Here is a 27,915-nt window from a genome sequence, read left to right on the forward strand (position 1 = left end):
AAAGGGGTTGCATTATTGTGTTACGAGCGGAAAGAAAACCGTGCGGCATCCCGTGCGTCGCTCAGTGCTGTCAGAACCCCCCGCACGCCGGCGATGCTGAAATGAGCCCCGCTCCCACGACGGCGCTGCTGCGGCTCGGCAGGGGTTTATTTCCCGTGTGTGTGAAGCGATCGGCAGCCACAAAAGCACTCAGAACAAAGAAATCTCAATCTTAGGACAAAGCCCGGCGGCTCAAACTTTCCCTTTTTCCTCGGGCCGGTCCGGCCGGGCGGGTTGTTTCCGCCCGGACTCGTTGAGCAGCGCACGGCGCCATGGCGGCCGCCGGGGGCTGAGGGCCGAGCCGCCATGTTCTGCAAGGCGTTCCGAGTCAGGGCCAGCACCGCCATCAAGGGATCCGAGCGGTGAGTGCCGGTGTGCGGGCTGTGCGGGGCAGGAGGGCAGAGACGCGGGGTAGGAGCGAGGAGGACGTCTGGTTTCTTCCCAGCGCCCTCACGGCTTGTGGGGGTTTGCCCTGCGAGCCATCATCGCTAGTGGAAAAGTGAGAGTCTCGTAGCCACCGAAACACTGATGGAGGAATTGCTTTTATCGTTACAGGAAAAAGCTGCGAGCTGATGTTGCGGCTGCTTTTCCCAGTCTGAGCGCTGAGCGGTTGGCGGAGTTGATTCCAAACAAGGATGAGCTGAATGTCATCAAGATATACACTCACAAAGGGGAGGCTGGCACTGTGTACACGAATAGCAGGAACCCGATCCTGTTTGAGATTGAAAAAGCTCTGTATCCCACAGGTATGGGCAGCGCAGTGGAGGAATCCGCCCTGTTCACTCAATACAAACCTGGATTTCCCCCCCTTGCTTAAGTGCTTACACCTCTCCCATTGCACCTCATCTGCACACTTTATTGTGTTTATTCTGCTGGCATCGGTGTGAAATCCAGTGAGATTCTTGCAGAATGGAGGCTCTGAGAGGTTAGGAACCAGGAAACAATTCAGCCACAGCTTTGCATCCTCACCTCTCATCCTTCTGTTGTTCACTTGGTATCAGCAAGTATCGCATCCACATCCAGGCAGCCCTGGAATTAGCTAACAAGCTGCTCTGATAGATAACTCTGTGTTTTTGTTTTATCCCTATCCAGAAATTCTTCCCTGTTGGAGTAGCAGATCAGGTCAAAGTGCCCATGAGTTACAGAAGATAATTCAAGGGATCATCTTTATAGTAATTCACAGAATCGTGAATTAAATAGCTGTTTTTTTTCTCTATTTTCTAATGACTGTAGGGTTGTTCTGACCTTGCAGACCTTGCGGTTAGCATGGTCCTGTTTAGTCTTCAAGATGGTAAGAAGCAGCAGCTAGCTTTTTTTAATGATACCTCTTCAAATTTTCTTCTGTTTTGGCACAGTGTATACTTTGTGGGTCTACCCAGATCTTCTCCCTGCTTTTTCAACATGGCCCCCTGTGCTACAGAAGTTAGCAGGAGGAGCAGGTAAGAGGATCAGAACTTTGTCACATCCCATTGCAGATAGGATTTGCCTTCAGGGATTTTTGGTGATATTATTTCCCAGTGAGACCTGAAACAGCGAGAAAGTATAAAGAATACTAAGGCACAAAGTAATTCACCTTGATCTCCTGAAACGGAAAATAAATCAGCAGCAGATAAGTTTGTGAATGAACCAAAGTAGGTTAAGCTGTTTAAATGCAGTAATCTGTTCCATTTGAGAGTCTCGGATTTGGAAATGCCTCTTCAGGGTGTAAACTTGATCAGTGACTGTGAACTGGGACACTGAAAAGCCTGTGTCACTGCTCTGTGGGGTTTTTTTTAGCTTTCCTTGGGCAGCTGACTCCATCTGCTGCCGCTCTGGGTCCTGTCAGTTCAGAGGTGAGCTTGCTTATCCTATGGAGAGTGAGTTTGTACTGGAACCTACAGTTTTAATCACTGTCAGGTAAACTGTGGATTGCAGATGAGGTTGGATTTGAATTGCTGGAGTACTGGCTCTACCAGCTACTTACGGATCAAGACTAACAAGAAATGAATCTATTTTCTGGCATCTGCTTTGGATGCAGTTCAGATGCGTAAGAGTCAGGCCTTTATAAACCTGAAACAGCAGAACTGTTCAACCAGAAAAAGATTGAATTCCAGCCATTGCAGCTTTAATCTATAAATGGAAGTGTACGTGTAGAAATAGATGTCTTTTTTCCATTACACACTATCTAGAGAAGCAGACAAGTCGCTCTGTTCACTCTGCTCTTGGGAAAATAAAGTGTATAAGTGCGTAGCTATGATAAACATCTGAGCAAGCTTTGTTGTTGGCTTGTAGTGACCTAGTTTCTGGGGGAAAAAAAGTCTTGTTAACAGGAGAAGAACATTGATGAAAGAGGGCTGCAGGTCATTCATCTCCCATGGCAACCAGGCTACTGCTGGGTATGATCCAAAGATAAGAAACTGGCCATGGAGACAATGGCCAGCAAAGGCAGAAAGCAAAGATTGAGCCCTGTCATAGAAATGGGAGGAAAGGTGTGAGACTGTCCAGACTGCAGACACAGAGGGATGGAGCAGACTTGAGGAAGCAATCAGTTACAAAGAGAAGGAAGGCAGTGCTATTCATGGCATCTGTGCCTTGAATTCGAAGGCCTCACTGCCTGCCCTGGTTATTTACACGATGCACACAGCTGGTTACCTTGTCACTTTAAGATTTTTGCATGATTTCTGTCCCTGGAGATGTGGAGCCTTGCCTGCAATTGCAGAGTTCAGTCTGGGTTTGCTGAAAGTGAATGGGAGGAAGAATATTGCTGGCCTCTCAGCATGCAGATGACATCTAAGATGCTGAGAGAAAAGTGAGATCAATGTATGGAGCACAGGTCAGTCCATGGAACTGCAAGGTCTAGAGAACTGCAGCTGCTATGAGGGAGAGTAGATGATTTTAATATAATTTAATGAAGACATGATGCCACACATGAGGCATGGAACATGGTTTTACTCACGTGCTAGTCTGTTCATCCCAGGCATGGAAAGCAGAACAAATCACACAGCAAGGTCCACTTGTTTCTGTCCAGATTAGCAAGGAGTGGTGAAGGCAACTTCCTCCTGCTGAGGAGAGCTCACAACTGAGTGCAGCTGCTGTCAGGTCAGGGTGGTTGGGTCATCAGTGGCAAATTTTAGCAAAGAGAGAGCTCTGCCTTGGGGCAGGGCAGAATAAATGGGTGTTTTTTTTGCATGTATGTTCTCATTCCTTTCTTTTTCCTTGTCATCAATGCTATCTAAGCTGAGAGCTTATTCCTTTTTGTTAGAAGATTACCTTCTTTGTGCCTGACAAGGCAGGGGACTGAGCACGTATAGCTCTTCTGCTGTGCTTTAGGATGTGCACACCAAATTGAATCCCCTATTCCACAGGGTGGTAACAAGAAGTGCTAACTTACTAGGGGAAACAGACAACGATATTTTCTCTGGCATGTACTCAGCGATTAGCAGGCTGTGTTTTTTGCTGAGTAACAGAAGGGGTGGGGGTGGAGGAGGTCGTGGCTGAATCTTTCATTGAGAAATGGATGCTTTGTTGTCCTCAGATCTGATGCTGCCAGGGGTTGTAGTGCCATCTTCTGGCTTTCCACAAGTAGAGCGAGGCACGCTCTGTGCTGTCACCCTCCTGGGAAACAGGTACAGAGCACTCCTTATTCCCATCTCTTCTTAGAAACTAACACTGAAAGGAAAACTGTTTTTAACGTGGAAACTCTGGGGCTTCTGGGGGAATAGAAGCAGAATTATTCTCACGCATTTGATGGACTGTGGACCTGAACAGTGAAAAGTTCAGCACAAAAAAAAATGCAGTTACATTTCTGGGTTGGGATGTGTTTGAGCTCAGGTGGAAAGCCACGCAAATTTGTTCTCTTGGAGCTGAGACCTGGTGGATTTCTTTCAAAACAGCAGTTTCTACATAAGATTGTAATCTACACAGCTGTCTTCTTGTCTGCATGAAGGCTCAGAAAGAGGGAACAGCATTAAAGCTGTATTTCTCTCCCTCCACCCAGGTCTCTTTTTAGCAGTGCCTGTGCTCCTTGTGCTTTCTTAAAAGGAAGAATGCATCACTGCCCACCTGTCACTGCAGTAGCACAACTGCACACATCCTTGGGATTCTTTGAAAGATCTTACATACCAGAGAGAAGGGACAAAACCCAAAAATGCCTGCGTGGCTTTAAAGAACAAGGACATTGTAAAACAATCCCAGTATATCACAGGGGCAGTGTTCTTTTGTTCAAGTAGCACAGTTGTGTTTGTGGTGTCCTGCTGTAATGTTGCTGTGTTTCCCCAGAGCTCCTGTAGCAGTTGCAGCTGCTGCTATGTCCACCACAGAGATGCTGGCTGCTGGAATGAAAGGCAAGGGCTTTGCTGTGTTGCATACTTACATGGATCATCTCTGGTGAGTGTATCTGCAGGCATTTTGTAGAACATGTGACAAGTCTTACTAAAATCAAAGCTGTGTCCCAGTCAGTTGGATCATTCATTGTTTGGATACAGCTGAGATGTGACCTCTGTTAAGGCTTCAACTGTGCTACGTGTGTTTGATGACCACACTTTTCTGACAGAAGCAGTTCCCTGTCCTGAGGTCTGTCCAACAGATGTGGAAATAAATCTTACAGTTTAAGATCCATACGACTCCCCATGCCTTTTATCTGGGAGCATTTATGAGTATTACTGTCCTACGGGTTTCCAAGCATTAAACAGAAAGCTGCATAATGCTTTTCCTTCCTTTTTTAGGGAATATGGTGACAAATCTTGTCCTCCTACCTTAGCTCCCTTGGTAGCAGATCCTGCTGAAAAGGAGAATGCTGAAAACGAGGAAGAGGTGGAGGGGAAAAAGCCTGGCAGCAGGTTCTCCACTGACACACCACAGCATGTGAACATTGGTGATTTGAGCCTGAAGGAGCAAAATAGTTGTGCAGTAGTGATGGGAAAGGAGGAACTCAATGAGAACAGAGCTGCAGAACCAGCTGAGGATGGTAGCACAGGGGCTCAGCAGGATGCAGAGGACAGCAGGACACCACAAGGTACTTTTGCATGCAAATGGATCCAAACCCAGCAGCTTTTGTTTGCTGAAGCTGGTATCCATGATCTAGGTTACTGTGCATCCTAGACAGCACAGAGTACAGGATAGAGTTCTGTGGGCTGAAGCTGAGCATTGTGTTATAAAGGAGAGGCTGCTCACTGCATACTTGTCCTTTTCTTCCCTACAGAGCAAATGGATGCATTATTTAATCAGTGCTTTTTTCATGCTTTAAAATGCAAAGTGAAGAAGTCAGACCTCCCTCTGCTCACCAGCACATTTCTACGCAGCCATATGTTCTCATGCTGGTATGTGGTAAGAAGAGTCTTTGGGGTTGCAAGAAAGAGTGGAATATTTAGAATAGAATATTTGGGCTGAGGTTTTTGTTTCAAAAGTAAAATCCAGTCCTTATTTCTAAGGTTACCTAAGAATATGCTTCTTACATCAAGGTGTTTGTATGATTGAAACCAGGATATGCATTTAATAGCTAACGATTGTTTAAGGATTTCTTGATCACTTAAGTGGCTCTTTGCTTCCCTATGGGAGCATCAGTGCTAGTTGAACTCATCATGTTCTGTCTGGTAGTTTGTTTGAAGTAATTCTGTGTGGAGCTCATATTTTTGCTGTTAAGACAATTTCAAGTAGGAAGCTTTACAAAGAAATGAGGAGTACCTAAAACTGAAGAACTGTTTTTAAAAATCCATTATAGCCCTGCTGGACAGCAGTTGGATATAAAGAAGTCAAGCTATAAGAAGGTGAGATTTTCCTGGTTATTCTTCTTTTTTTTCCTTTATTGAAAAGGAAAAAGGTTACTTGAAATAAGTAGGAAGAGATAAAAATGTTGAAGTGTTAATAAAACAGAAAAATCCTGTAAGCTGTTCCTGAAAGCCAGGTTCTTTTACTCAGCTCTCTGCTCCTGAGAGCTCAAGGGAAGAAAATTATTGTCCAGAAAGCATGAGCACTTCTTTGAACCTATCTAATGCTGTCTGGCATTTGTACTGTGATAGCTGTTAAAGGCTCTGATCTTGTTGGACACTGCAGTTTCTTGCAAGGAGGGATCATTCCTTTTCTGAAGCTATTAATGAACAAAGATGAAAAGAGTGGAGATGACAGGCAAGGCCAAAGCCTGTTGCCAAAGATGTCACGGCAATCCATGTGACACAGTGTGATTTGGCCAAGGTCACAGAGCAAACAGGTGGCAGACCTACAAAAGGAACACTTGCTAATTCTGTTTTAGGGCATGATGGAGGCACGCACTATTCTTTAGTAATTGCTGTGGTTGGAGAAGCAAAGTGCTGGGTTTCCTCCCCCCGAGCCCCACCAAAATAAGTTCTTCTGATTTAGCAAGTAATTTTTGGGCAGTCAGAAATACAAAGAGGGATTTAAAATGCTCAACTCCACTTTTCTGATGGTTGTTTTCTCAGTTTTCTAAATTCCTGCAAAGTATGCAGCACCAGAAGATCTTACAAGTGAAGGAGCTGACCAAGGGCGTGGAAAGCATTGTGGAGGTGGACTGGAAGCATCCAGAGTATGTAGAATATTATGGTCTTTGAAAGAGGTGACAGCCCTTGAAAAGAAGGAGCAGAATCATCTGTCTCCATTTGTTACCTATTATAACCTTTGTTAGCAGTCAGTAAAAAGCACATTCCTTTGACAGTGAGTCTTGATAACTTGTATGGGGCTTTTTTTAGTGGGAGGGGAAGAAAGCTTTATATCCATCAGGCATTTTCCTAGCTATTTAACACTGAGTCTCATGGTATGACTGCCTTATGCCTTTCCTATTTAAGCAGGTCTCCCAGTCCCATCTATCTGCTGGGACAATTCTTTGTTCAGCTTTGAAGTGAACTTATCTGTCTGAAAAATAACCCCAGTGAGAAGATGACACTGCTGCAGCACAAATGCCCATGAAACTACAGCCTTAAAATGTTACACAGGATCAAATCAGCCACTTTGTCAGATCAGCAGCCAGTTATAACCTTAAGAACTGTTTCACCTTACACACTGATTCACACAAATACCTCTTTAATTGCTTATTACCTGATTATCAGCTCTCTTTAAGGATTAATAGTTATATCCAGAACCAGATTCCTTCCTCTTGCATATCAGCACAGTAAGCTCTCTCTTGGAATTTCCCATTGGGTCTGAGTTCTGCTGTTATGTAACATCTCCTTGGCAACTGATGGGCTGGGGAATATTTTGGTAGATGCAAACATATCTTCTGCATTTGGAAAGAAGCAGAATTTGACTTTTTGCATTAACTTTCCTTTCATCATCCTCAACCTTGTCATTAGGAGGCACAGTTACACTCAAGCTCAGCTTATTTCAACCTCTTATTCCCACCAAATAACATTGGGGTTTTTTTTTCCCCCAGCATTAAAGCATTTGCAGTACCTGAAGGATTTTCTTCAGCCTCTGCTGCCCAAGACAGCAAGAGTGAAGACAGGGAACAAGTATACCGTGCTCCTGAAATCATTCCTCTGTATGGGGTCTCAGCAAAGATGGTGCCACTCTTTCAGGACTCTGGACACAGGTGAGCACTGGAAAAATGCACTAAAATCAATTGTTGGGCTAAGAGATAGGCTAACAAACTTGTGTTGCTGCCATTTTGTTTGCTTTGAAGGGGAAGCAATCAAGTTTTCTTTCTGTTTAGAAAAGGAAGCATCCTCTCAAGCAGCGAGGTGAGAAACATCATCATTAACTACGTGAAGACTAACGAGTTGGTTGATGAAACAAACAAGAAGTGAGTATACAAAAAAAAGCTGTCCTACCTTGCTTCCACAGGAGATGCTGAATATGAAACAAGAAGTGAATTTGTTTTCTCCTAATGCATGTTTTTCTTTTACAGCTTTGTGAAAGTCAATGCCATTCTGTGTGACTGCCTGCTGGATAAATCAGAGCAAGATGAAATCTCACACCTGAAGTGGGATGACCTTGTGAGCAGGTGACTGTTTTTCCATTGTGATAATTCTGTGTGATACTGAAACACATTATGTCAAGTTTATCACAAGGTCAAAGCCCTGTGTTATTGGAGTTACTGGAGTTGTAACTTCCTCCTGGTGATACAGAAAACATCCAGAGACCTTCACTTCAATCCTACCTCATTCTTCACCATTTAACCACCATCTGTCAGTAACTGATGTTGCTTTCTGGTTTTGTTGACATGCTAACTATCAGGAAAAGATGTCTAAACAGGCACTGCCTGATTCTCTGTACGATCTGTAAATACATATCTGTGAAGCTATTGTTTGCAGCAGATAGGTGAACATGCCCTCTTTAGGCAGTAGTAGTCCTCCTGCTCTTATGTTCAAGCTCTTTCTTGGCCATGCAGTTCTAAACTAATAGTCTCAAAAACCTGTGTTAGGCTGCAGCAGAAGAAACACAGTTCACATCAGTCCTGCTGTGCTGTGTAGACCAAGTGGATCTATAAACTTTGTTCAGGTGCCTCGAGCGTCTGCAGCCCTTACACCAGGTGACATTTTGTGGACAAGAACCTATTGTGAGGAAAGGAAACATTGAGCCCATTGACATAACCACTGCACAGAGGTCGTCAAACAAGAAGGTAAGAAGAGAGACAAAAAGGTGGGATATGAACGAGTCCTGATTCTGAGGGCAGCTTGCTTTTCTGGGATGAATGGGGTGCAATGTATTAATGCTGACAGTCTGCAATCGTTGCTGGAACCTTCAGGTGACAATCATCAGGAACCTCGAGCTGTATGGTTTAGACCCCCAGTGTGTGGCCAATATTCTACAACAGAAAGTTCAGGCCAGCACCACCGTCACCCCAGTGCCTGGAGCAAAAGACAGAGTTCAGGTCCAGATCCAAGGCAACCAAGTCCATCATCTGGCCAAGATGCTGCTAGGTAAGTCTGTTCTGGACCAGGGCTTGGACTAGTTATAGCAAGATACAGATTCTAGTTAGTAATTTCATTGTTACCTAAAATGAACTCTTCTTTATGTTGCAGAAGAATACCAACTACCTCGGAAATACATCCAAGGCCTTGAGAAGGCTCCAAAGCTCGGCCGGAAAAAGTAGGAGAAAAATCTATTGTAAGAATTAATCAGCTCTCATTATTTATAGAAACGTCCTGCCAACAGATCAAGGTTGTGTACAGGCCTTATTCATTCAAAGCCCTGCATTTCTACATGGGCTGGGATTATCCCAAATAATAATGTTGCTCTAAGTGATCGTTTTTCATAAGAATAAAAAGCTGAAAAAAAAAATAATAATAGCTTTATCCTTTTCCATATATTTTCCAATATATGGGCATCCCATTTTTTTTTTTGCTATAGAACCTCACAGCCAGCCTGAAATTCTTACTTACCACCTTTGGAACCAAAGCACTGTGATAGCACCTCATCCAGAATGTTCCAGGACATTGTGCCATAGAGCATTTGTGTCACATAAAAAAGCATTTGGCTTAGATGTCATCCCTGTAAACACTTCCAGGTATTGATATGAAGACATTCCAGGGTGCAGAGCAAACTCTTACTTGCATGTATAACGTTAACTGCAGCTTATGAGAGGTAGTAGCTCTGTCAAAGCCATCTAAATACAAGAGACAAATTAATACTAATAAATACTAAAGACAATTAATGGAACACTTGGATTCTCAGAATTAGATGCTCTGTGCTGCTTTCATTGAAGTTTAGACTTCACATTCAATTCTGGAAGGACTCCCATATTTTGCCTTTAGATTCAAGGCAAGAAAATGCCATAAGAGGGCGCCAGAAAAATAAGTCAGAGATTTAATTATTTTAATTAGTGACAGTTTTATTGTCGTTGTCTTTTACACTGTCTGCATATGAATAAGTAGTTTCAGAACCTTCAAAAAAAAAAAAAAAAGCTGGGAGTGAGACATTTTTTAAAAATGCCATAGAATTCCTAAGGAGTAATAAAAATAAATTACAGCATCGCAAAAAATGCATTTCACTTTGCCATAGAAGCTTTGCTCGTTCTGTTCTATACACATTATTTTACATGTTTTACAAGAGCCAGGAGAAATAAAGTCACACAAACAAGGCAGAGACAACACAACCAAAGGCACTGCCAACAGTACTCAGCGTAAGGAAGGGGCCCAATATGCCTGTCCTGGACACAACTGACTGCTGGGAAGCTGAGTTTCAATATCTACCACTTCCAATGCCCCACATCTTTGAAAAGAAAGAAAGAAAGAAAGAAAAAAACCCTCCTCTTTGCAGGAGGTTTTCAGCAGCATTCACAGTAATTGCATAAGAAGCCATGCCTTCTACAGAATGTCAAAGACATGCTGGGTTCCAAGAAGGGAAGGGGAGATGGTCACCAGAACTCGAGTAGAAGACAACAGCAACCAGGAAAAATAATAGCAATCTTTTTGAAACTTATAGCCAGAAAGATAAGGGATTTGAAAGCGAGCATCTGGGTCTTGTTTCTCAGAACCAGAGGCAGTTTCTACAGTGTTCTTACACTCGACTGAACAGAAGTATTTGTACAGTGCTTTCGAGACTCAAAGCAGTGGATAAATGTTACTTAAATTACTTCACAAGTGCATAGCAAAGTAATAAGTATCTTTATAAACAGGCAAGCAGCCCCAGAGCATGAAAATTACTGCTCTATTTGGGCTGCTGCCACGCTGTTAAAGGTCATCTGGGTAGAGAATACAGTACAGCTGGGAGGCCCTTCCTGCAGCGTGTGGCAGTGGCTGGAGCCTCGCCTGGAAACCCTTTTACACCACTGAGTAAGGCAAGGGCTGGAACTGAGCTTGCACCAAGTGGCATTTGTACCAAGTGAGGGCTGTAAGTGATGCAGTTACTCTCATACCTTTATAAACAAGCATACTCAAGTATAAATCTGGGGGGGGGGGGGGGGAAGAAAAGCCAAGCAGTCATCTTGCAGAAAGGAACAACAGCTCCTCTTCTCTCTCTGGATAAAAGCAGCCTGCAGGGACCTGGGGGAGCACTGCCAAGGCCTTGGCAAAAGCCCCTTCCAACCTCCTCTTTAACCCAAATGTAAAGTTTTCACACTTCAGGAAAAATAAAAGGCACTGAGGTAAATTTTAGACTCTTCCAAGTTGTCTCCATCATCTGTTCCCTAATAACCTGCTCCTTTCTACTTCGCATAAGTGGGAGACACTCGGGTCACCAGGAGCATTTCACATGCTCCATCTGTATCCAGCTAGTTTTCATGTTCACTTTTCACTCTGTGCTGCACTGTCCTCTGAACAGAGGGAAGATGGAACGTGCAGTGTGCTCAGTACAAAGTGCTGAAAGTAAAGGTGGGGAAATCGCCTCTGGGATTGGCGTCCCCATAGCATTCCTTGCACTAGGAAGGGAGAAAAGAGGTGGAGAGCAGCACGGGGGTGGGGGATCAGCAAGAGGAGGCATGGTGCAAGGGGGTGGTGGCAGGAAAGCATCTCAGGTTTGTGGTCTCCTTGCTCTTTCTGGTGCTAAGGATCTCCTGCACAGACACTGCTGTGGACACGTCCACAAGCCAGCCTGGGTTGGAGCTCCTCTCCCTCCTGCCAGACCCCTTCACAGCCCAAAATGGGTCTGATTGGTGAAAGAGGGCTTTGAGCTTCCCTGCAATCGTCTGCTGGCTGTGTATTGCTCAGGGTTCTATGCAGAACCACCATCCCACACCCCCATCTTCATGCTTTTCTCTTAAAACATAGGTCCCAATTCCTACAGAGTAGAAAACTCCTAACACACAGGCTAGCTCAGCTAAGCATCATGGATATTTGCTCAAATTCAAGTCTCTTTTTGAAATTAATTAGCAACAAAATAAATGACTTTCCCTGGATTGAATATCACTTACCGAAGGACTATCAGGGTGCTGCAGCTGCCACGACTGCATTTCCCACCTCAGCCTTGAACAAGTCTGTCTGGCATCGGTTACAGCTGCAACACCCGCATGGGTCGGCGCACCAACCTCTGTGTTGTCTGCTCCTTCCTGTGCCCTGCTTAAGAAATGAGAACTGGGCCACGTGGGCACACGCAATGCAACTGCAGAGCCGTAGCAAGAGAGCTGCTGGGAGGAGCGTGAGCAGCTCAGCCTGCTCTTCCTGCTGGGTTCAGCGTTGCCCACAGAGCTGCTCAGCGCACCCCAGCAGTTCTGGTGCCGGCGTCCTGTTGTTGGGCTGGCTCTGGTCCTGGGGTACGAGGTTTCAAAAGAAGGAAACACAACACGTCCATGGAATGGGTGCTACGTCCTTAATGGAGGGATGAAGAGGAAGGGTGACCACCAAAAGGTGTCCTGAGAAGAGTCTGTTCTTTTTAAGAACCACGCGTAGCTTAGTCTGACTGCCGGTGTGCACTGAGGGTTAGCCAGGTTTGTCTCCAGCCTCTTTCAAGCTCTGCTGCAGTCTCTGTTTGAACTTCTCATACTTCCTTTTCACTTGCTGGATTTTATCTTTCTCTTCTTTGTCCAGGATCATTAAGAAGTTTTGTAGCTCTGGGATGGAGAACGCATCCCACTGCAGGAACGGCAAAGCAGAGGCAAAGTGAGCGCACGTAATTCACCCTGTGGCTTTTGCAGCTTTTTCCTGAATCTGTAGAGGATCAATGCATGCTGATCCGCAGGGAGCATAACCTCCAAGCATCCTTGTGAGAGCACCAGGACAAGGAGCCGTGTAGGACCAACCCAGCTCAGCCCACAACAGCCATGGATTCAGTAGGAATCCGTGCTTGGATGAATGAAAGCTCCCAGGCAGGCGCTGACATCTGAATGAGTCCCAGCAGGGAGCACTGCCATGGCATAATGCTTCATCACCTGGGCATCCCAAGCTTCTATTTAAACTCATGGATTACTTATGGCAGCATTTAGCTGAATCTGATTACCGAGGTTTAACTCTGGGATATCACTGTAAATAGATGGCAGGATTTATTTTTAAATCAGTGCAATCCAGAAAGCAAACAAACCCAGAGATGTATTTTCTCAAAGCAAGACACAAGCAGTCTGCTAAGTTTGGGGAACAGCTGGAATCAAACAACACTTTAGGAGTAAAACCAACAGTATTAGAGGGGGGAGAAGCCTGGCTCACTCCTGCTGGGACCTGCAGGTCCATCCCATCGCCAAAAAATACACGTTCATGCACAAACCAAGGGAAGGAGCCCCAGACCTACCTCCACCTCCCCGGTCTCGTTCTCCTTCAGCACAAAACTGAGCACATCAGTGTCAGGGCCAGCCAGCAGCCGCAGGTACAGCGGGAATTCAGTGAGGGGCAGCTTCTGCAGGAGGACTGCAGGGGACAGCAGACAGCATTGTGAGCCCTGCAGAGCCCGGAGGGAGGCTTGGAACAGTGGCGTGGGCTTTGGGAGCAGGCTGTGCTGCTCAGGGTTGTTGTCAAGGCACCGAGCATCTATCAGTGATCTGTGTTGGGTCTTGGGGGCATGGGAGTGGTTGAGGGCACTGGGATGGAGGGTCAGGTTGGATACGAGGGAAAATTCCTTCTCTGAAAGAGTGGTGATGCTGTGGCACAGCTGCCCAGGGAGTGAAGGAGTCACCATCCCTGGAGGTGTTCAGGGAACGCGGAGATGTGACGCCAAAACGTGGTGGGATGGGTTGGGTTTGGGGGATCTCTGAGGCTTTTTCCAACCTGAGCCATTTTGGGGCCCTACAAACTCACCTTGCCCATCCTTCCGCATCTCCTTGAACAGCGCGAACTTCTGCGGGTTATCCACCACCATGAACTTCTTCAGCAGCCCCTGGATCACCTCGCTCACCGTGGTCGTGCTGCTGATGTGCAGCTGCTTGATGGCATCCAGAGGCAGGTAGAAGGACGTCCTCCTGTCCGTGGTTTCTGCCAGGTTCACCTCCTTGAGGGCATCATAGATGGACTGCGGTCGGATCCCCGCCGGCACCGTCACCGGGCGGCGCAGCTTCAGGTGCACCTTGATGAAACCTGTGTAGGTCCCATCATCACTCTGCAAATGGACACACAGTGGTGGGTGGGTGACGCTGCTCTGCACAGCTTTGGGGCTTCTGGCCACGATGCAAGAAGCAACTGGTGATTTACGGTTAGTCACTGCTGATTTCTTTCTGTTCCTTCCACTCCACGGTGACTCACCTCCTCCTAGAGCTGTGCTGTCTTCTCTTACTTTACATCAACACTGCTACAAGTTGGCTATGGAAACTATCATAAATTACAGTTAAATGAGGGTTTTAAAGCTCTGGGAACCCCTCATGCGCAGTGGAATGTCATGTTTTTAACCCCCCCATTAGAGGATTTTCACTTCTCTATGTAATAATCCATAGCTCAAGATCAGCTGGTTAGAAACTGTTCTAATCTTGACTATTTTAAATAAACTTTAGGTTGATTTTCAGACACCAGCAGGAGGTTACAGAGCTGCTGTTTGTGGAAGCTCTGCGATTTAGTCTGGTGTTTCACAAAGCCTTTCCCACTGCTCTGTGAGAGCATCTCAAATTTGCACTTCTGTGGCACTTTGCTTTGTAAATCAGATCCTGCTTTTCACTGTGCATCCTCACAGCTTTACTTATGGGAACAAGCCTGCAATGGAAACCCACCCCTATCTGTTGGTGGCAAGTGGCTCTCAGCTATCACTGAGAGATATGGGTGAACATTCCCAGCTGAGATGAACATGGGAGCAATACCTACCAGCTTCATCAGCAGGCAGTTTGTAACTTTTGCATTGTATTTTTCGATCTTCTCTTTGATCTCCTCAACAGTTGGAGGCTCTGGTTTTTCTTCTACAGCTTGCGTTACATTCTGGAAGAAGAGGAGATGGTGTCAGTGGGTTGGTTTGGGGGTAATGCTGTGTCCAAACAGCTCTGTCTTGCTGGGAGATGCACAAACAGAACATTGCATGAGCTCAGGGAGGAGCTGCTCCAGGACATGCAGTGCTGAGTGCAGCACAAGTAGAGGAAAGCCTCTCCAGATTGTGCTCCTCTGGCACTGCAGAGACATCTTTCTTCTTTAATAGAAAAACCAATATAGAAAATTTCAGCTAAAATAAGCTTTCAGCACTCTGTACAGGAGAGCAGAATTTCTCTGAAGGTGGCAAAGCGTGTGAAAGATGAATTAGAGAAAGGGACATGTGGTGAAGGCACAGAGATCCACGCAGGGCTGCTGCAGTGCACAGTGCTGTGTGCAGTGACAGGGCTGAGCCCGTGGCTGCTGCTGTATGCCGTGATTTGGGGAGCCTCATCTCAGGATGCAAAGTGGGGCTCACAGAGCCCCGGGGATGTGCTGCTGCTGCAGATGGCTTCCTGCAGTGATGGGATTTGCAGGCTCACAGAGAGCCTGAGCAGTGCTCCCACCTTCCATATGCCAAGCACAAGGCACCAGCTGCAAAGGCCCACGGATCCCCCCGGGAAGGAAATGTCAGGATGCGAACCCACACATGGAACAGTCCAACACATGGAGCCCAGGCATCCACAGGCACTGCAGGAACACGGAATCCAAAATGCTCTGTTCCAAAACCCCGCTGCGAGGACAGAAAAGATGCTCCAGCACAGCTAATCAGGCCGGTTGCATTCCCACCCCAAGGTGCAGATCCCACAGGGCTCCAGTCCTCAGGTGCCAGCACTCCATGTCCTGGGGACACAGAGGGGACAGAATCCCATGGCTTGAAGTTGAAGCTGCACATCTTCTGCCTGCTGTGCGGGCTGCCTCCGAAGTTGGCATGAAGAGATGAGCTCTGGAGGCTGATAGGGATTGGAGCAAGAAGGGCAACTTTCACAGGGAAAACAAGAAAGTGTGGAAAAAGCAACGTAAGGAGCAAAGCCCTGCACTTCTCAGCCTTAATTCCAAGATCTGGACAACATTTCCTCCCAGGTGCAGATGCAGAAGGAGGCTCCCATCCATCAGATAAGCACACCATAGGCAGCATCGCCCCAGGCTAACTGTGGCATTTCTTTCAGGAGGAGAATCAAGCGCCGGACAAACGAGAGCTCTGGTCGCAATCTGGCAAAACAACTCCAGCTCTGGGACTTGGAGAGCCTCAGATTCATTCAGGCCATTCCCCAAAGCAGATGTCTCAACTTCTGCTCAAGGCTGACAAACAGTGCAAGACCTCTGGAAGCAGCAGTAACCCAACAGAAGAGCACTGATATTGCCTTGCATTCTCCTTCTTGTTCACTGCCTTAAAAAACTAAAAGCAAAGCTTGGTGCGGTATTCAAGAATTGCACACCAACACTCCTTTATCACACTGGCGATCTCAGCTCCACAATCTGCTATAAGACACATCAACACTGCAGTCTACTGACTGCAGTAGGTCTTAAATGCATGCACAGAGGTGCATCCCTCCATCTGCAGGGTGCTGCCTTGACCCTACTGCAGCCACACTGCACACAGACCATGTGTGTGCTGCACTGTTTTCATAGCACAACCCCCACCCAGTGCAGACCAGCACCCTCCAAACATGCACAACAAAAGCAAATAGATCAGCTCAGCTTGCCTCAGTTCTCATTTACACTGCAGCAGCTTGGAATAGCCAGAGCAACTCCTGAAAGTGCTGTGATGCTGGAAGGGAGGCTGCAACGTGCTGTGCTGCACCAACGCTGCAGCAAAACACTGCTGGAAAAAGGCTCTCTCTTCCCCTCACTGACACTGTGGGAGTGATGCTTTGCCCACATGCCCTCCTGTGCTCACAGGGACATATTCAGCGCACAGCAGGACCCAGCCTGGAAGGAGCCATGCTGCTCCCTACACTGAGCAGCATTGAGAGGTCAGCTGTGCGTTGCTCTTCATGAACCTGTCCACATCTCTGGTTTTGTGGTTTCTGCTGCAGAACGCACAGTTACTGCTGAAGGAAGAAAAACAGAAAAGCTCTTAACCATCAACCGTTGCCACATTTCCTGTCGTATGGGGACAGGATGAAACAAGCTGCAAACAACAGAAGCTCACGGTACCAACCCCAGGGGCACTGCTGAGCCTGTGGGACCAGGACAGAGCAACGTGGGGGGGAAAGGACCCCAAACCCTTTGCACCCTCATGGCACAGCAAAGTGTGGGATGCAGGGCGACGCAGCACGGAGATGAGCTCGCATCCTCCTGCCATGCAGCTCTTCCTCTAACCAGCACTGCTCCTCAGATGTAAGAAATGGGTGAGCTCGTGACAGGCTGCTATGGGGGAAGGCAAAGCCCTGGGGCCATTGTGACTGTGGTGACATGCTCTCAAAAGAGAGATCCGGAGCCAAGAGCCAACAAAGAACCGCTCTGCCTCGGTGACCGACTTCTGCATTTATCCATTCGCAAAGATGCTGGGGGGAGAAGTGCTCCACTTCCAGCTGGAGAGCATCCTTCCCACAGCCTTCTGCAGGAACCAAACCCAAACAAAAGCCTTTCCTAAGGTCAGCAGCCCTGCACCCTGCTGTACCTGGTGCCAGTGCTGTTCTATGGGGACAGCACCCCAACCCCATTGCTCTCCTCCCTCACAGCTCCCCAAGGTGCTGCAGATAAGATCTGCACATTTCACCACCCTCAAGAAGTTCAGACAAGGCAATGCTGTTTACTGTGGGGCTCAGAGGAAAAGGCAGAAAGCAGCTCTAGAGAAAGGGAAAAGCCTCGCAGTGCATTCAGAGAGGTTAGCAGCAAGCTGCAGGCTCAGGCGTTGATTGCCATGGAGATTTCACTTGGAAACAGCTGTTCTGCCACCTCTGCTTTTAACTTTAGTTAAAAATAAACAGGATGTTCCTGACAGCAGCAGCTCCTGATGCCATCTGGAGAGAAGAGAGAGGGGCAGAGTGATGCAGGACCCACAGGAGATGTGCCCTGTGCATGCAACCTGCTGGGACCACTTCCCTACCAAGCCAAGCCGCAATCTCACCTCCTGCACCTGCAAGCCCCACTCCTTTCCTCCACCAAAGTCCTGCAGACAGCTTCCACCCCCCAGCCAGAAAAAAAGCTGGGGTCCACGTCCACCCACTGGGGCAACCAGTGTTGTGTTTTTTCATGAGCAGGAGCTATTTCACATAACCCCAGCAGGCTCCATCTTCTCCAGCAACCACCATGTCAACCTCCAGCAGAGGAGCCTGGCCAGAAGGCACCGCAGCACCTGAGCATCGTTGTGCAGGGAGAGCCCACAGGTAGGGCCAAGCTGGAGGAGCTGCAGTGCCTGAGCACAGTGAGAACCAGCACTGCACCATGGTCGACATCGTAATCTCGTACACCTCCTACACAAATGAATCATCAGATGACATTTAGAAAGCAGCAGTACGTGTTGGTAATCATAGCGAGAGGGAGCTGGCGGCGGACGGGAAGATCCCACGTGAAACCCAAGGGAGAATTTCTTCAAAAAAAATTGTTATTTGCAACGTTATTCTGATGGAAGGCCCTGCAGGGATCACAGCCCAGGTCACCAGCAGAGCAGCCCAAGCCCTGTGCTGCAGAAACGGAACCCTACAGCACCTGCTGGGGGCTGGAAGCCATCAGCCCCAGGCATGCCAACACAGCATGGCCATGAGCAGTGCAGTACTGCTGATTTTGGTGACCCCAGCCTCTCCTGGAGCCCTCTCAGTGCCTTCCCCACCGCTGTCCCCCGCCTAACATCTCATCTCTCAGCACTTCAGGGCTTTTCCTGAGTAAAACCCCACTTCCGCAGCAGCTTTTGCTCTCCTTCTGCTTTTCTGCTCACTTCTGGTTGGGGCAAAGTTTACAGCAGGGATGTGTTGTCGTATTTTTAAACGAAACACTTCAACAGTGAGGCAGCTCTGTGCATTTTCTGTGTTACTGATGTCACAAATCTCACCCTGCAGTGACGCTGCCCAGGCAATGCTCTCCCCAAGAGCAGCGCCGCACACCCAGGTAAGGATGGGATCCATCCCTGCAATCACCACTTTGCAGATGAATTTGGTCCTGGAATTCTCCCATCTCACTGCCTACCCAACAGGTGCAGTTTGCACAGTGATCAACACTTTTTTGGGGCCAAACCACAGGACTCTGGCTGGGGATCTAACCCAAAAAACACAGCTGCAACCCCCAACATTCGGAGTCGGTTCCTTCTCTGCAAACCCTCCAGGAAGGAGGCTAAGAAGTATCGAAAGGCTGAGAAACCCTGCAGCAGAGCAAAGCCCTGCAGCGAGCCTGCAGGAGGCAGGCAGGGCCCCTTCAACATCACAGCGAGCAAATTCCAGCAGCACCTGCAGCCAAACGTGCCCAGAACCCACCACCACCTCCCGCTTCGCACAGCCCCCCTCGCTGCAGTTGCTGAGCCGTTACCTTGGCGGGGCCCTTGCTCTGAGCGCTGCGGAAGAAAGAGGTTTTAGCCGTGAAAAAGCAATCCTCGAGGTCTTCATCCAAGCTGCAGTACCCGCTGCTCATGCTGCTGCCGATGGTCATCGAAGGCAGCCCCGCAGCGCTCACATCCCGCACTGCCCGCCGCTCATCTGCAGCTCCCGCCGCTCATCCTCCGCAGCGATCTCTCCCGAATTCGGGTAACCCTTCCTTCTCCTCCTTCTCCTCCTCCACCGCCTCCGCGCAGCATGGAGCGGCCGCCGTGCCGTTTCGCCCCCAGCTCGCTGCTCAGCATCGCCTCCCCCTTCCTGCTGCGCAGCGCGCCCGCTTCCTCATTGCAAAATTTCTCACCCTGAGAGCAGGGATGAGGTGCCGGGCAGCCCCGGAGCTTCCCGTGGGGCTGATGCCTGGAAACGTGTCCTTGATGCGGAGCTCAGAGAGCGCGTTGCTCCTTCCCTGCGTCCTTAGAGCTGCGCTGGGAAACAAACCCAGGCTGGAGCGAGGGATGCTCGCAGAGATGCGCTGCCCCAAAAACAGGTGGGGAAGGGGTAGAGAGCCCAGGGCAGCGCTGTGCAGGGGGCAGTGGATGCCTCTCTGCTCTGCCGATGCTTTGGGAGCAGCGGTTCCAGCAGAGCCGGCCCCAGGTATGGGTGCAAGCCAGGGAAATGCCACCCAGCTCCTTCACCCCGTTTGCAGCAATCCTCACTGCAGGGGGATGAAAACTCACGCTCAGCAACTCAGCCTGGCACAGACCCCTGCTCGGGGCTGCTCCCATCCCCTGGTGCAGATAAAGAAGCTCCAGGTTGCTTTCTAGTTATGCTCAAACTGTGCATATTTGGAAACTTTACAGATAGGGAATGCGTTTTTCTTCTCCTCTGCAGCACTGTGGCTGCAATTCCTGCGGCTTGCAGGGCATCCTATCAACAGTGCAGGAGGTCCAAACAGAGCTGACCCCCAGCCTCACACTCTCCACTACCAGCACCCCTCCGTGCACCATTCTTTGTGCCCAGCTCACCACCAGCACATTCCAGACCCAATTCCAGCTGTGCACCACAAACACAACAACAGCACTGCACAGTGGGAGGTGCGACGTCTGCATCGCAAACGCGGAAGGAGAGAATCCAGATGGCACCTTTACAAAGCAACTCGTAACATTGCAAAAAAGCAAAGCTCTCCTCATAGCAACACGCACACTTCTGCAGTGGCACGGTGGCATCAGCCTCCACAGCCTGCCTGGGCTATATTTAGAAGGGAAATAGGCTTAAATCAAGCGTGCAGGGCATGAGCTGAACCGAGTGCTGCGTCAGGTGCGGAGTTGGGTCAGCACCGAAGCCTCAGCTCAGGGCATTCTGGGGTTACAGCAGGAGGGAGCTGCCTATGCAAAGCTTTCCAAGCAGCCTGGACTTTGCCATCACAGCCCTGTGCCTGGAGATCTGGTAACACCAAGACTGAAAATCTGATTCGAAGCCTTTCTTCTTGCAGGAAATCCCAGGTGCTGCAGCCCCGGGGCTGAGCAGAGGCTGTGCTGGCTGCACTGCGCCCAGGGAGAGTGATCCAGGACCCAAATGCAGCACACTTAAGTACTTTGCTGGATCAAAGCCCAAATTATTAATGCTTGGTATTCCGTGCCAACAGGACTTTATTAACTTTCTCCGACGCTCCTGCTTTGCTTACATTTGATAATGCTATTTACTGGCTGCCAACGACACCAGCCATGGCATTTCCCACATTCCCAGTGTGCTGTTCCCCATCACCCCAGTGTATTTTGGCACCAATTCCCATTTTGTGTTCTCCTCACTGGGGCTGTGATGGGAGGACATCAGGAACACATCTACAATGAACTGACGAGGGCTCCATGGTTATTACCAGAGCCATCAATAACCCCCCGCTGCTTTCATCACCCTAAAGAGGAAATGAGCCTTTAATTTTACTAAAAATCACACTTTTCTAACACTGATGGGGGGAAACCCACTGACGCATGAGGAAGATGCAAACAAACACATCCACGGCCTCATTCCCTTACTTAGAGAACTCAAAGGAGAAGCCACCCAGCCCAGCAGCATCTCACAGCAGCACCAAGCACACAGTGCTGCATTTAGATGCATTCCATGCCAAAACCTCCTGGAGCAGCCTGGTGTACAGTGTCCCTAACCCAGACTGGGGAGCCTCAGTTCCCCCAGAATTAATGGAAGACACGAAGCCAAATCTCACTGCCAGACCCACACTTGCATTTCTTCTGCATCTTGGCAGAGAGCACCTTCACTTTTCCTCCTTTGCCATGCAGTGCTTTGCATCCATCAGACACCTGCATCTACATTTAAAGCCAGGGGCAAGGGCCAACGTACACCACCTCCTCCCACCAGGTGATGTGCACAAGATACACAGGGATATAGGGAATTTATTAGCAAGCATCAGCTGGGGCTGCAGGCTGACCTCTGCAACACAATCTCATCCTGCTAAGAGCAAGGAATGGGGTTCAGAGAGAGGCTGAAACCACCATGAGGGCATACCTGGCTGCAGGGGAGCACAATGGTGCCCTCAGGAGAGAGCTGCCCGGGGTCGGGCCGGCGACAGTCCAGCTGGACGAGGCTGTGACACTGCTGGTGGCACGTGTACCTGCAGTCTGAGAGAGAACAGAGCCATGCTGTGATGGGAGGGCAGCCAGGAGCCCGGGTCCTCCCCATTGTGCACCACCAGCACCAATGGGAGCTGCCTGCAGCCGCATCCCCCGAGCGCAGCTATCGCTCCCCCCAGCAGCCCTTCCACCCTTTTAATTTTTAACAGCCCTACAAACAGCATTCAATCAATTATTTTTTTACACAACCTACAATTCCAGCACAGTCACTGACCTGCCGGATACCCAACACCCATCTCCTCCCAAAAAAATAACATTCTCACCAGAACAGAGGTCCCCTCTGCAGGAAAACCTGCCTTTCCCTCTATTATTTTGTGGCATTTGGGTCATTGCTTTCGAACCTCTCAGACTTGCAGAAAGAAAAGTGACATCCCACGTTCTCTCTCACTGGAGATGCCTGCTCCTATCAGGGAATTCCTGGGCAGGAGCAGAGCATTGGTGCTGTGGGAGCAGTGCCTGGGGCAGAGCATCTCCCTCAGGGGAACCACTGATTGTTCAGCGTTCATCCAACACCAGCTGCCATCCTCCCATTTCCAGTTTTCTCAAGGCTGAGAAAAAAGCAAGGGGTCTTCTTATTTATTTTTAACCCCCCCCCCCTCTTTTTTTTCTTTTTAATTTTAACTAGGGATAAGCCGAGCAGTTGCATGGTAACGCAATGCATGACCTTTCGAACAGCTGGAGCAGCTGCTCAGTGGGACATCTGCCATCTCTGTGCTGGAGGTTCCAAGCACGGCAGGCTGCGACTGCAGCCCCACCTGAGCACCAACACAGCAGCCCCAAAAGCATCACATTCAGACAGCCATCCCCACGCACAGCCTGTGGGGTGGAAATGGTGGAGCATCCACACGGGGAGCGCAACACAGACCACAAATCACAGCTCCTGAATCCACCTCTGGCACAGCCAGGCATTTCCCCACACGATTACAGCATGACACCTCCTTAGTCACCGCCGCCTATTAACAGCCCTAATCACCACTATCTGGTGGGCAGCACTAATTTTAGAAGCCCGGCACGGCCCTGGGAAGCAGCCACGTGATGGGGCAGGATGCCTCCCCTGCGACCGTGAGATCATTTCTATTCGAGTCAAACAAAGCCACGGTTGGAAACAGTTTCTTTAAAAAAGAAAACCTCCGAGTCGGATCGCAACGTAGAGAGAAACTTTGGTGGCACAAAGGAACTTCCCCCTGTATGCAGATAAAGTTTCTCAGGGTGATAACACTGGATTTGCAACCGAACCCCATCCGGATGTTCATCCATCCGCCTCAGCACAGCCTGCAGTCACCCTGCCCAGCCCCGTGTGCTGTTGGCATCCTTAGGCATAATGCTCTTCAAAGCTGTCCAGCATCAGGGGGCAACCTCAGCCACTGCACCACAGTGGGACCGGAGCACAAAGCAGCCACTGGGCTAGGGATGCTCCAAAGCCATTGCTTCCTAATGGAACAGCTTCAACCCCCGGGAGCAGAGGTGTGCTGGCACACCAGGACCAGTCCTGAGCAGCACAGCTGAGGCATGAAGCACTTTCAGCTGTGCTCTATGGAATCCCATTACCCCTCATTAGCAGTAGCAACCAGCAGACACCCAAACGCAGCCCTTACCTCTCAGCTGTGAGCCCTCCCTGCTCAGCCTTCGCGATCCCTCCGAGCAGGATTTGGGCTTGGGAAAGTGTCCGAATACTTTGCGGATTCTCTTTGTGATGACCCCAAAGCAGGCAGTTGTCCCTGCTCTGCCCTCCGACATCCTCAGCAGGGGGACCAACGCTCCCAGGGCAGCTCAGCACTGCACACAGCAGCGCCTGCCTCCACGGAGCCTTATCCCATAGAGATAAAGCATTGACATGAGCCATCAGGGATCTATTTGACAGATACCTTTTTTTTTTTTGGAACAATGAAGCAATGCACAGCTTGGGGCTTATGCACCTCAGGGCTTGTCCTGTTCACTATGGAAAAGTTTCTATTTCTGGGGCTTTTTACTTGATAAGATAAAATGACCCAACGGAAGAGATTAGAGTGGAGAGCAGGCGCAGGACCCAGCCGTGCTGGGAGGTCCCTTTCCAACATCCCCACTTTGCTGCTTTTCCCCTGCAGTTGTCTCAAAGCCTCCAGTGCTTAACCTAACATTTGATTCAAGGAATCCACTGAGGTTGGCTATGTGAGCAATGCTGACTTGAGCCCTGCCAGATGTTTGGATCAGTGCTGCAGTTTTCCTGTAGCATCCATCATTTCTAGCCACACAAGATGTTGGATGATGCCTGTGTCCACCCCACCACCCTACAAAGGGCTTTAAACCCATCACCTCCCCACCTCTGCATCACAGCCATCCCCACACCAATGGGGCAGGTTCCCAGCATCCTGCACAACACATTCTTCCCATTTCATCCATTAGAGTTGCAAAGATAAAAGCTCACTGAATCTCCCCAGACGTCACACCAAGCATCACAGGATAACACAGAGGAATTCCTTCTTCCCTCCCCAGCCCCACAGCTACACACACATCCCTGCTTCCCAGCCCAGACCATCAAGCTCAGCTGTACCAGCAAGACCAGGAAAGCAAGAACAGACAACCCAAACCTCACCTGGGGAACCAAAGCCTCCGCTGGTGTCTCCCTCCATAAACACGAGATGGGAAGGCAGCAGCAAAGGGTGACCCGAGGACCTGAGCCCCCCCAGGACAGCAGCATCCCCTGCCTGTGCTGAGTCCCCCAATGAGCAATGCCTGCTGTGGGCAGGATGTGCCCTGCACCCTCCCCACCGCCCTCATCCTCAGCCAGTGCTGCTGGGAGAAGAAGAATCTGCCCAGGCCAGACCGAGGGAAGCCCCAATATTGTGGGTCCTGGGAGCTGGTGGCAATTATTGTTTACTATGATGAGAGCAGAGATGGGAGGGAGTGCAGGAAGGAGACATGGGAAACCCTCACAGCCAAAGCACTGCTGGTGTGGGCAGAGCCCCCCCATCCCAGAGCCCAGCTTGGAGCACCCACACCTGCTACAGAACTCCTCATCTTAATGAAACAGCCATTCAGGAACCTGTAATGGCAGAGCTGCAGTTCACGAGGTAGAAAGAGAACTGTTGTGTGTTGTGCCAGCTTCCTTCTCAAGGAAATGGGTCCTGATCCAGCAGTGCTTGAACACAGACCAAGCTGTGTGATTTTCCTACAAGGAAACCCCTTGGCTGAGTCCTGGTGGGGCTGAGATGATGTCCTGGGGTGGGATTGGGTCCATGGGGATGAACCATGAGAGCAACAAACCAGGCAGGCCGTGGTCAGTCCAAGCGTAGGAGCACACCCAGCTCACCCCACAGGGTCTGATAAGCACAGCCCAGGAAATACATGGGCTGTAAGTCATGCCCTGTGCTGCCAGAATGAGTGTGGACCCAAGGCTGGAAAACACCTGTGGCAAAAGCCCAGCCCACAGTGCATGGAATAAGGGGAAGGAGCGAGCAGTGGGATGGCACTGCGGGCTGCCAGCAGCAGGAATTTCTTACTCAGCACCTGCACCGCCGGTGCTGCAAGGATAAGAAGTGAGGCACCCTGGGGGAACAGGCACTGAGCCACAATGAAACGCTGTCAGTTCCTTTCAGTACCTAAAGAGAGCCTGCAAACAGGAGGGGAAACAAGTCTTTGAAAGGGGAGATAACAGCAGGACAAGGGGAAATGGTTTGAAGTTGAGGGAGGGAAGATTGAGGTTGGATGTCAGGAGGAAGTTCTGTGCTGTGAGAGTGTTGAGATGCTGGAACAGCTGCCCAGAGAGGCTGTGATGCTCCGTCCATCCCTGGAGGTGTTCAAGGCCAGGTTGGATGGGGCCCTGGGCAGCCTGGGCTGCTATGAAATGGGGAGGTTGGTGGCCCTGCTGGTGGCAGGGGGTTGGAGCTTCGTGATCCTTGAGATCTTTTTCAACCCTGGCCATTCTGTGATTCTGAGGCTGCAGAATCACAGAGCAGAGCTTCCAGAACCGACCCCCCCCCCCCCACACACACACACCGTGGATATCCCCGATCAGAACCCAAATAAACCTCAGCACAGGACTTGAAAGCCGCGTTGTCACCTTCACATTCCAACATCCGCGCTCCGCCCCACCTGAACAAACACAAAAAAAAAAAAACCACCAAACCAACAGAGACGGATCTGCTGCAAGGGGAGGGCGATGGGTGCAGACGTTACAAGAATCCCCCTGAAGTTTCCCTCCCTCCCAGCGATGGCTCTTCGTTGTTCGGGGAATTTTAGAGGCAGAACCATTCCCACAGTCTGACAGTTCTCAGAAGAAACAAAAAGGGAAGCAGCCACTTCAAGCTTCTTTCAATATCACTCGGAAAAGAAGCCCTGGGAGAGAAATCCCTCAAAACACTCCTTTACAACGCTCAGCATCACAAAGTGCTGCCAATTAACGTTTCAGGTCGGGATTTTCAGAGCCCCACACCCAGCCCGTGTGCATCCTCACCCCACGTGGAGCGGGGCCACGTTTGGCAGCCCCAGCCTTGCACTGCCGGAACAAATTTCCTCATTAATTCGCGCTGTCAACCAGAGACCGGGGAAGAACAAATGGATTCATTACTAAGATTAATTGCACTAGAAATACATCAGCATTCCTCATCTCCCCAGCAGTAGCAGTGCTCGTTGCACAGCACTGACATTTGCACGACAGAGACGTGAAAGCTCAACCCAACCAGCAAGAAAGCTCTCATTCTCCCTTAGTTACCTGAAAACATCCTGCTGGGCACACTGCTTGGGCAGGAGGAGCTCCACCCCCAGGCACTCCTCACAGTTTGTGGGCTGCGAGCCCTTTCCCCATTCAGAAGGCATGGAATAACAAGGCAGCAGGTGCCACTTTTTAGCATTTACAGCTGATCTGTGGCACCCGCGTTGCTCAATTCCGCTGCCTGTAATGCAGGGCTGCCCACCCAGCATAGCCCAGTTCTTATGCCACCCCTCATACAGAGATGCACACGGGCTGCATCTGCACCAGAATACCCTGTTAACACCCTCTTCGCTCCACAGACGATGGGAATGTAAATCCCTCCTGCGTTAACGCAGCCGATGGGAGCACTGCACGTCTTCCTAGAGAGCTCCTACCGCTCGCCCCGGGGTTTGGAGCAGAGCGAGGTGCCCAACAAACGCAAAGGAAATGTACGTGCTATTTCTGGAAGGATTTAGGTGTAAGGCGTTACGAGCACGAGTCCATCCTGCCCGATGAGCCGATAATCCCATTTCCCCCAGAAAAACCTCAACTCCCTCATCCTCCGCACGGCCCCGCACCCCCACGGGAACAGCTGGACGAGGGGACCCGGGGCCGGGAATGGGATTGGGGAGGGGTTGGGGGTCACAGAGCGGTATCGGAAGGCAGGGTGCGGGATGCGGTGCGGGGCAGAATTGCGGGACGGCAGCACTCACAGTCGCAGCGCAGGGCGCGCTCCCGCACGGCCGCTCCGCACAGATCGCACCAACCGCGGTGCGGGGCGCGGGGGACGAAACGGTGACCGCGGCCGCGTTCCGCCGCTTCTCGCGGAGACGCGAAGATGTTGCGCACGTCGGGTAACAGCCGAGGGGTCCCTCCGCGCCGCCGCAGCCGTCGAGCTGCCCTGGCACCGCCGGGGCTTCCCAGAGCTCGGCCGTTCCGAGGCTCCGGGTCAGGGGAAGCGGAGCCTGGTGGTCCCCGCCGCATGGAGCCGGGCGCGGAGGGGCTGGGGGTTATGGGGGGGTTCGGCCCCACGGGTGGGCACGGAACGGAACGCCGCGCTGCGGGCTCCTGGAAGGCGGTGTGGCCGGGAGGGCGGGCGCGTTGGGCCGCCCCGGGGAGGAGACACGGAGAGGGGGTGGTGCGGAGAACGGCCCGGCGTGGGATCTTCTCGTGGTGATCCTCCCGGAGAAGCGATTCCTGCCATGGGATCCATCGCGGTTGTACTCCCCTCCCCCACCCCTCCCCTTCCCCGCAAGATTTCCCTTTAGGATTTCCTCGTGGAATCCCAATCCATGCTGTTGTGAAAGCTCTCCCCGCGGGACATTCCTCTGCTCGGGAGCGGGGACGTCGCGTGCATACATCACCCTAATTCTGGTCCTGCAAACGGGGTGGGCAGCGTGCAGCACAGAGCTGTC

General features: G+C 50.0%; 2 protein-coding genes across 6 annotated transcripts; one reads left to right on the forward strand and one right to left on the reverse strand.

Moving 5' to 3' along the window:
- The first annotated feature begins 195 nt into the window (after positions 1–195).
- EIF2D (eukaryotic translation initiation factor 2D) lies at positions 196–9,930 on the forward strand. The gene is made up of 15 exons (XM_042884094.1): positions 196–401; positions 595–785; positions 1,395–1,478; positions 3,554–3,644; positions 4,297–4,404; positions 4,743–5,032; positions 5,219–5,336; positions 5,738–5,783; positions 6,453–6,556; positions 7,400–7,558; positions 7,679–7,768; positions 7,874–7,969; positions 8,467–8,587; positions 8,714–8,888; positions 8,991–9,930. The coding sequence occupies exons 1-15, from the start codon at positions 346–348 to the stop codon at positions 9,059–9,061; spliced, it is 1,800 nt and encodes a 599-aa protein (XP_042740028.1). The 5' UTR covers positions 196–345; the 3' UTR covers positions 9,062–9,930.
- On the reverse strand, positions 7,414–27,563 carry RASSF5 (Ras association domain family member 5). 5 transcript variants are annotated; one of them, XR_006181222.1, is made up of 7 exons: positions 27,214–27,563; positions 21,707–21,819; positions 14,619–14,729; positions 13,629–13,926; positions 13,126–13,241; positions 11,819–12,476; positions 7,414–9,574 (listed from the first exon to the last, which is right to left on the reverse strand). XR_006181222.1 is itself a non-coding variant. In XM_042884095.1 (6 exons), exons 1-6 carry the CDS (start codon positions 27,482–27,484, stop codon positions 12,324–12,326), a joined length of 1,062 nt encoding a protein of 353 aa, XP_042740029.1. In that variant the 5' UTR covers positions 27,485–27,563; the 3' UTR covers positions 9,785–12,323. The 5 variants fall into 5 exon arrangements, 3 of the variants coding, with proteins under 3 accessions (XP_042740029.1, XP_042740030.1, XP_042740031.1); XR_006181223.1 differs by lacking the exon at positions 7,414–9,574 and adding an exon at positions 9,782–9,851; XM_042884095.1 differs by lacking the exon at positions 7,414–9,574 and having other exon boundaries at positions 9,785–12,476.
- Positions 27,564–27,915: the final 352 nt, after the last annotated feature.

This window comes from Lagopus leucura, unplaced genomic scaffold (genome assembly GCF_019238085.1).
Source record: "Lagopus leucura isolate 7727_CA_CO unplaced genomic scaffold, USGS_WTPT01 Super-Scaffold_100043, whole genome shotgun sequence".
NCBI lineage: Eukaryota > Metazoa > Chordata > Aves > Galliformes > Phasianidae > Lagopus > Lagopus leucura.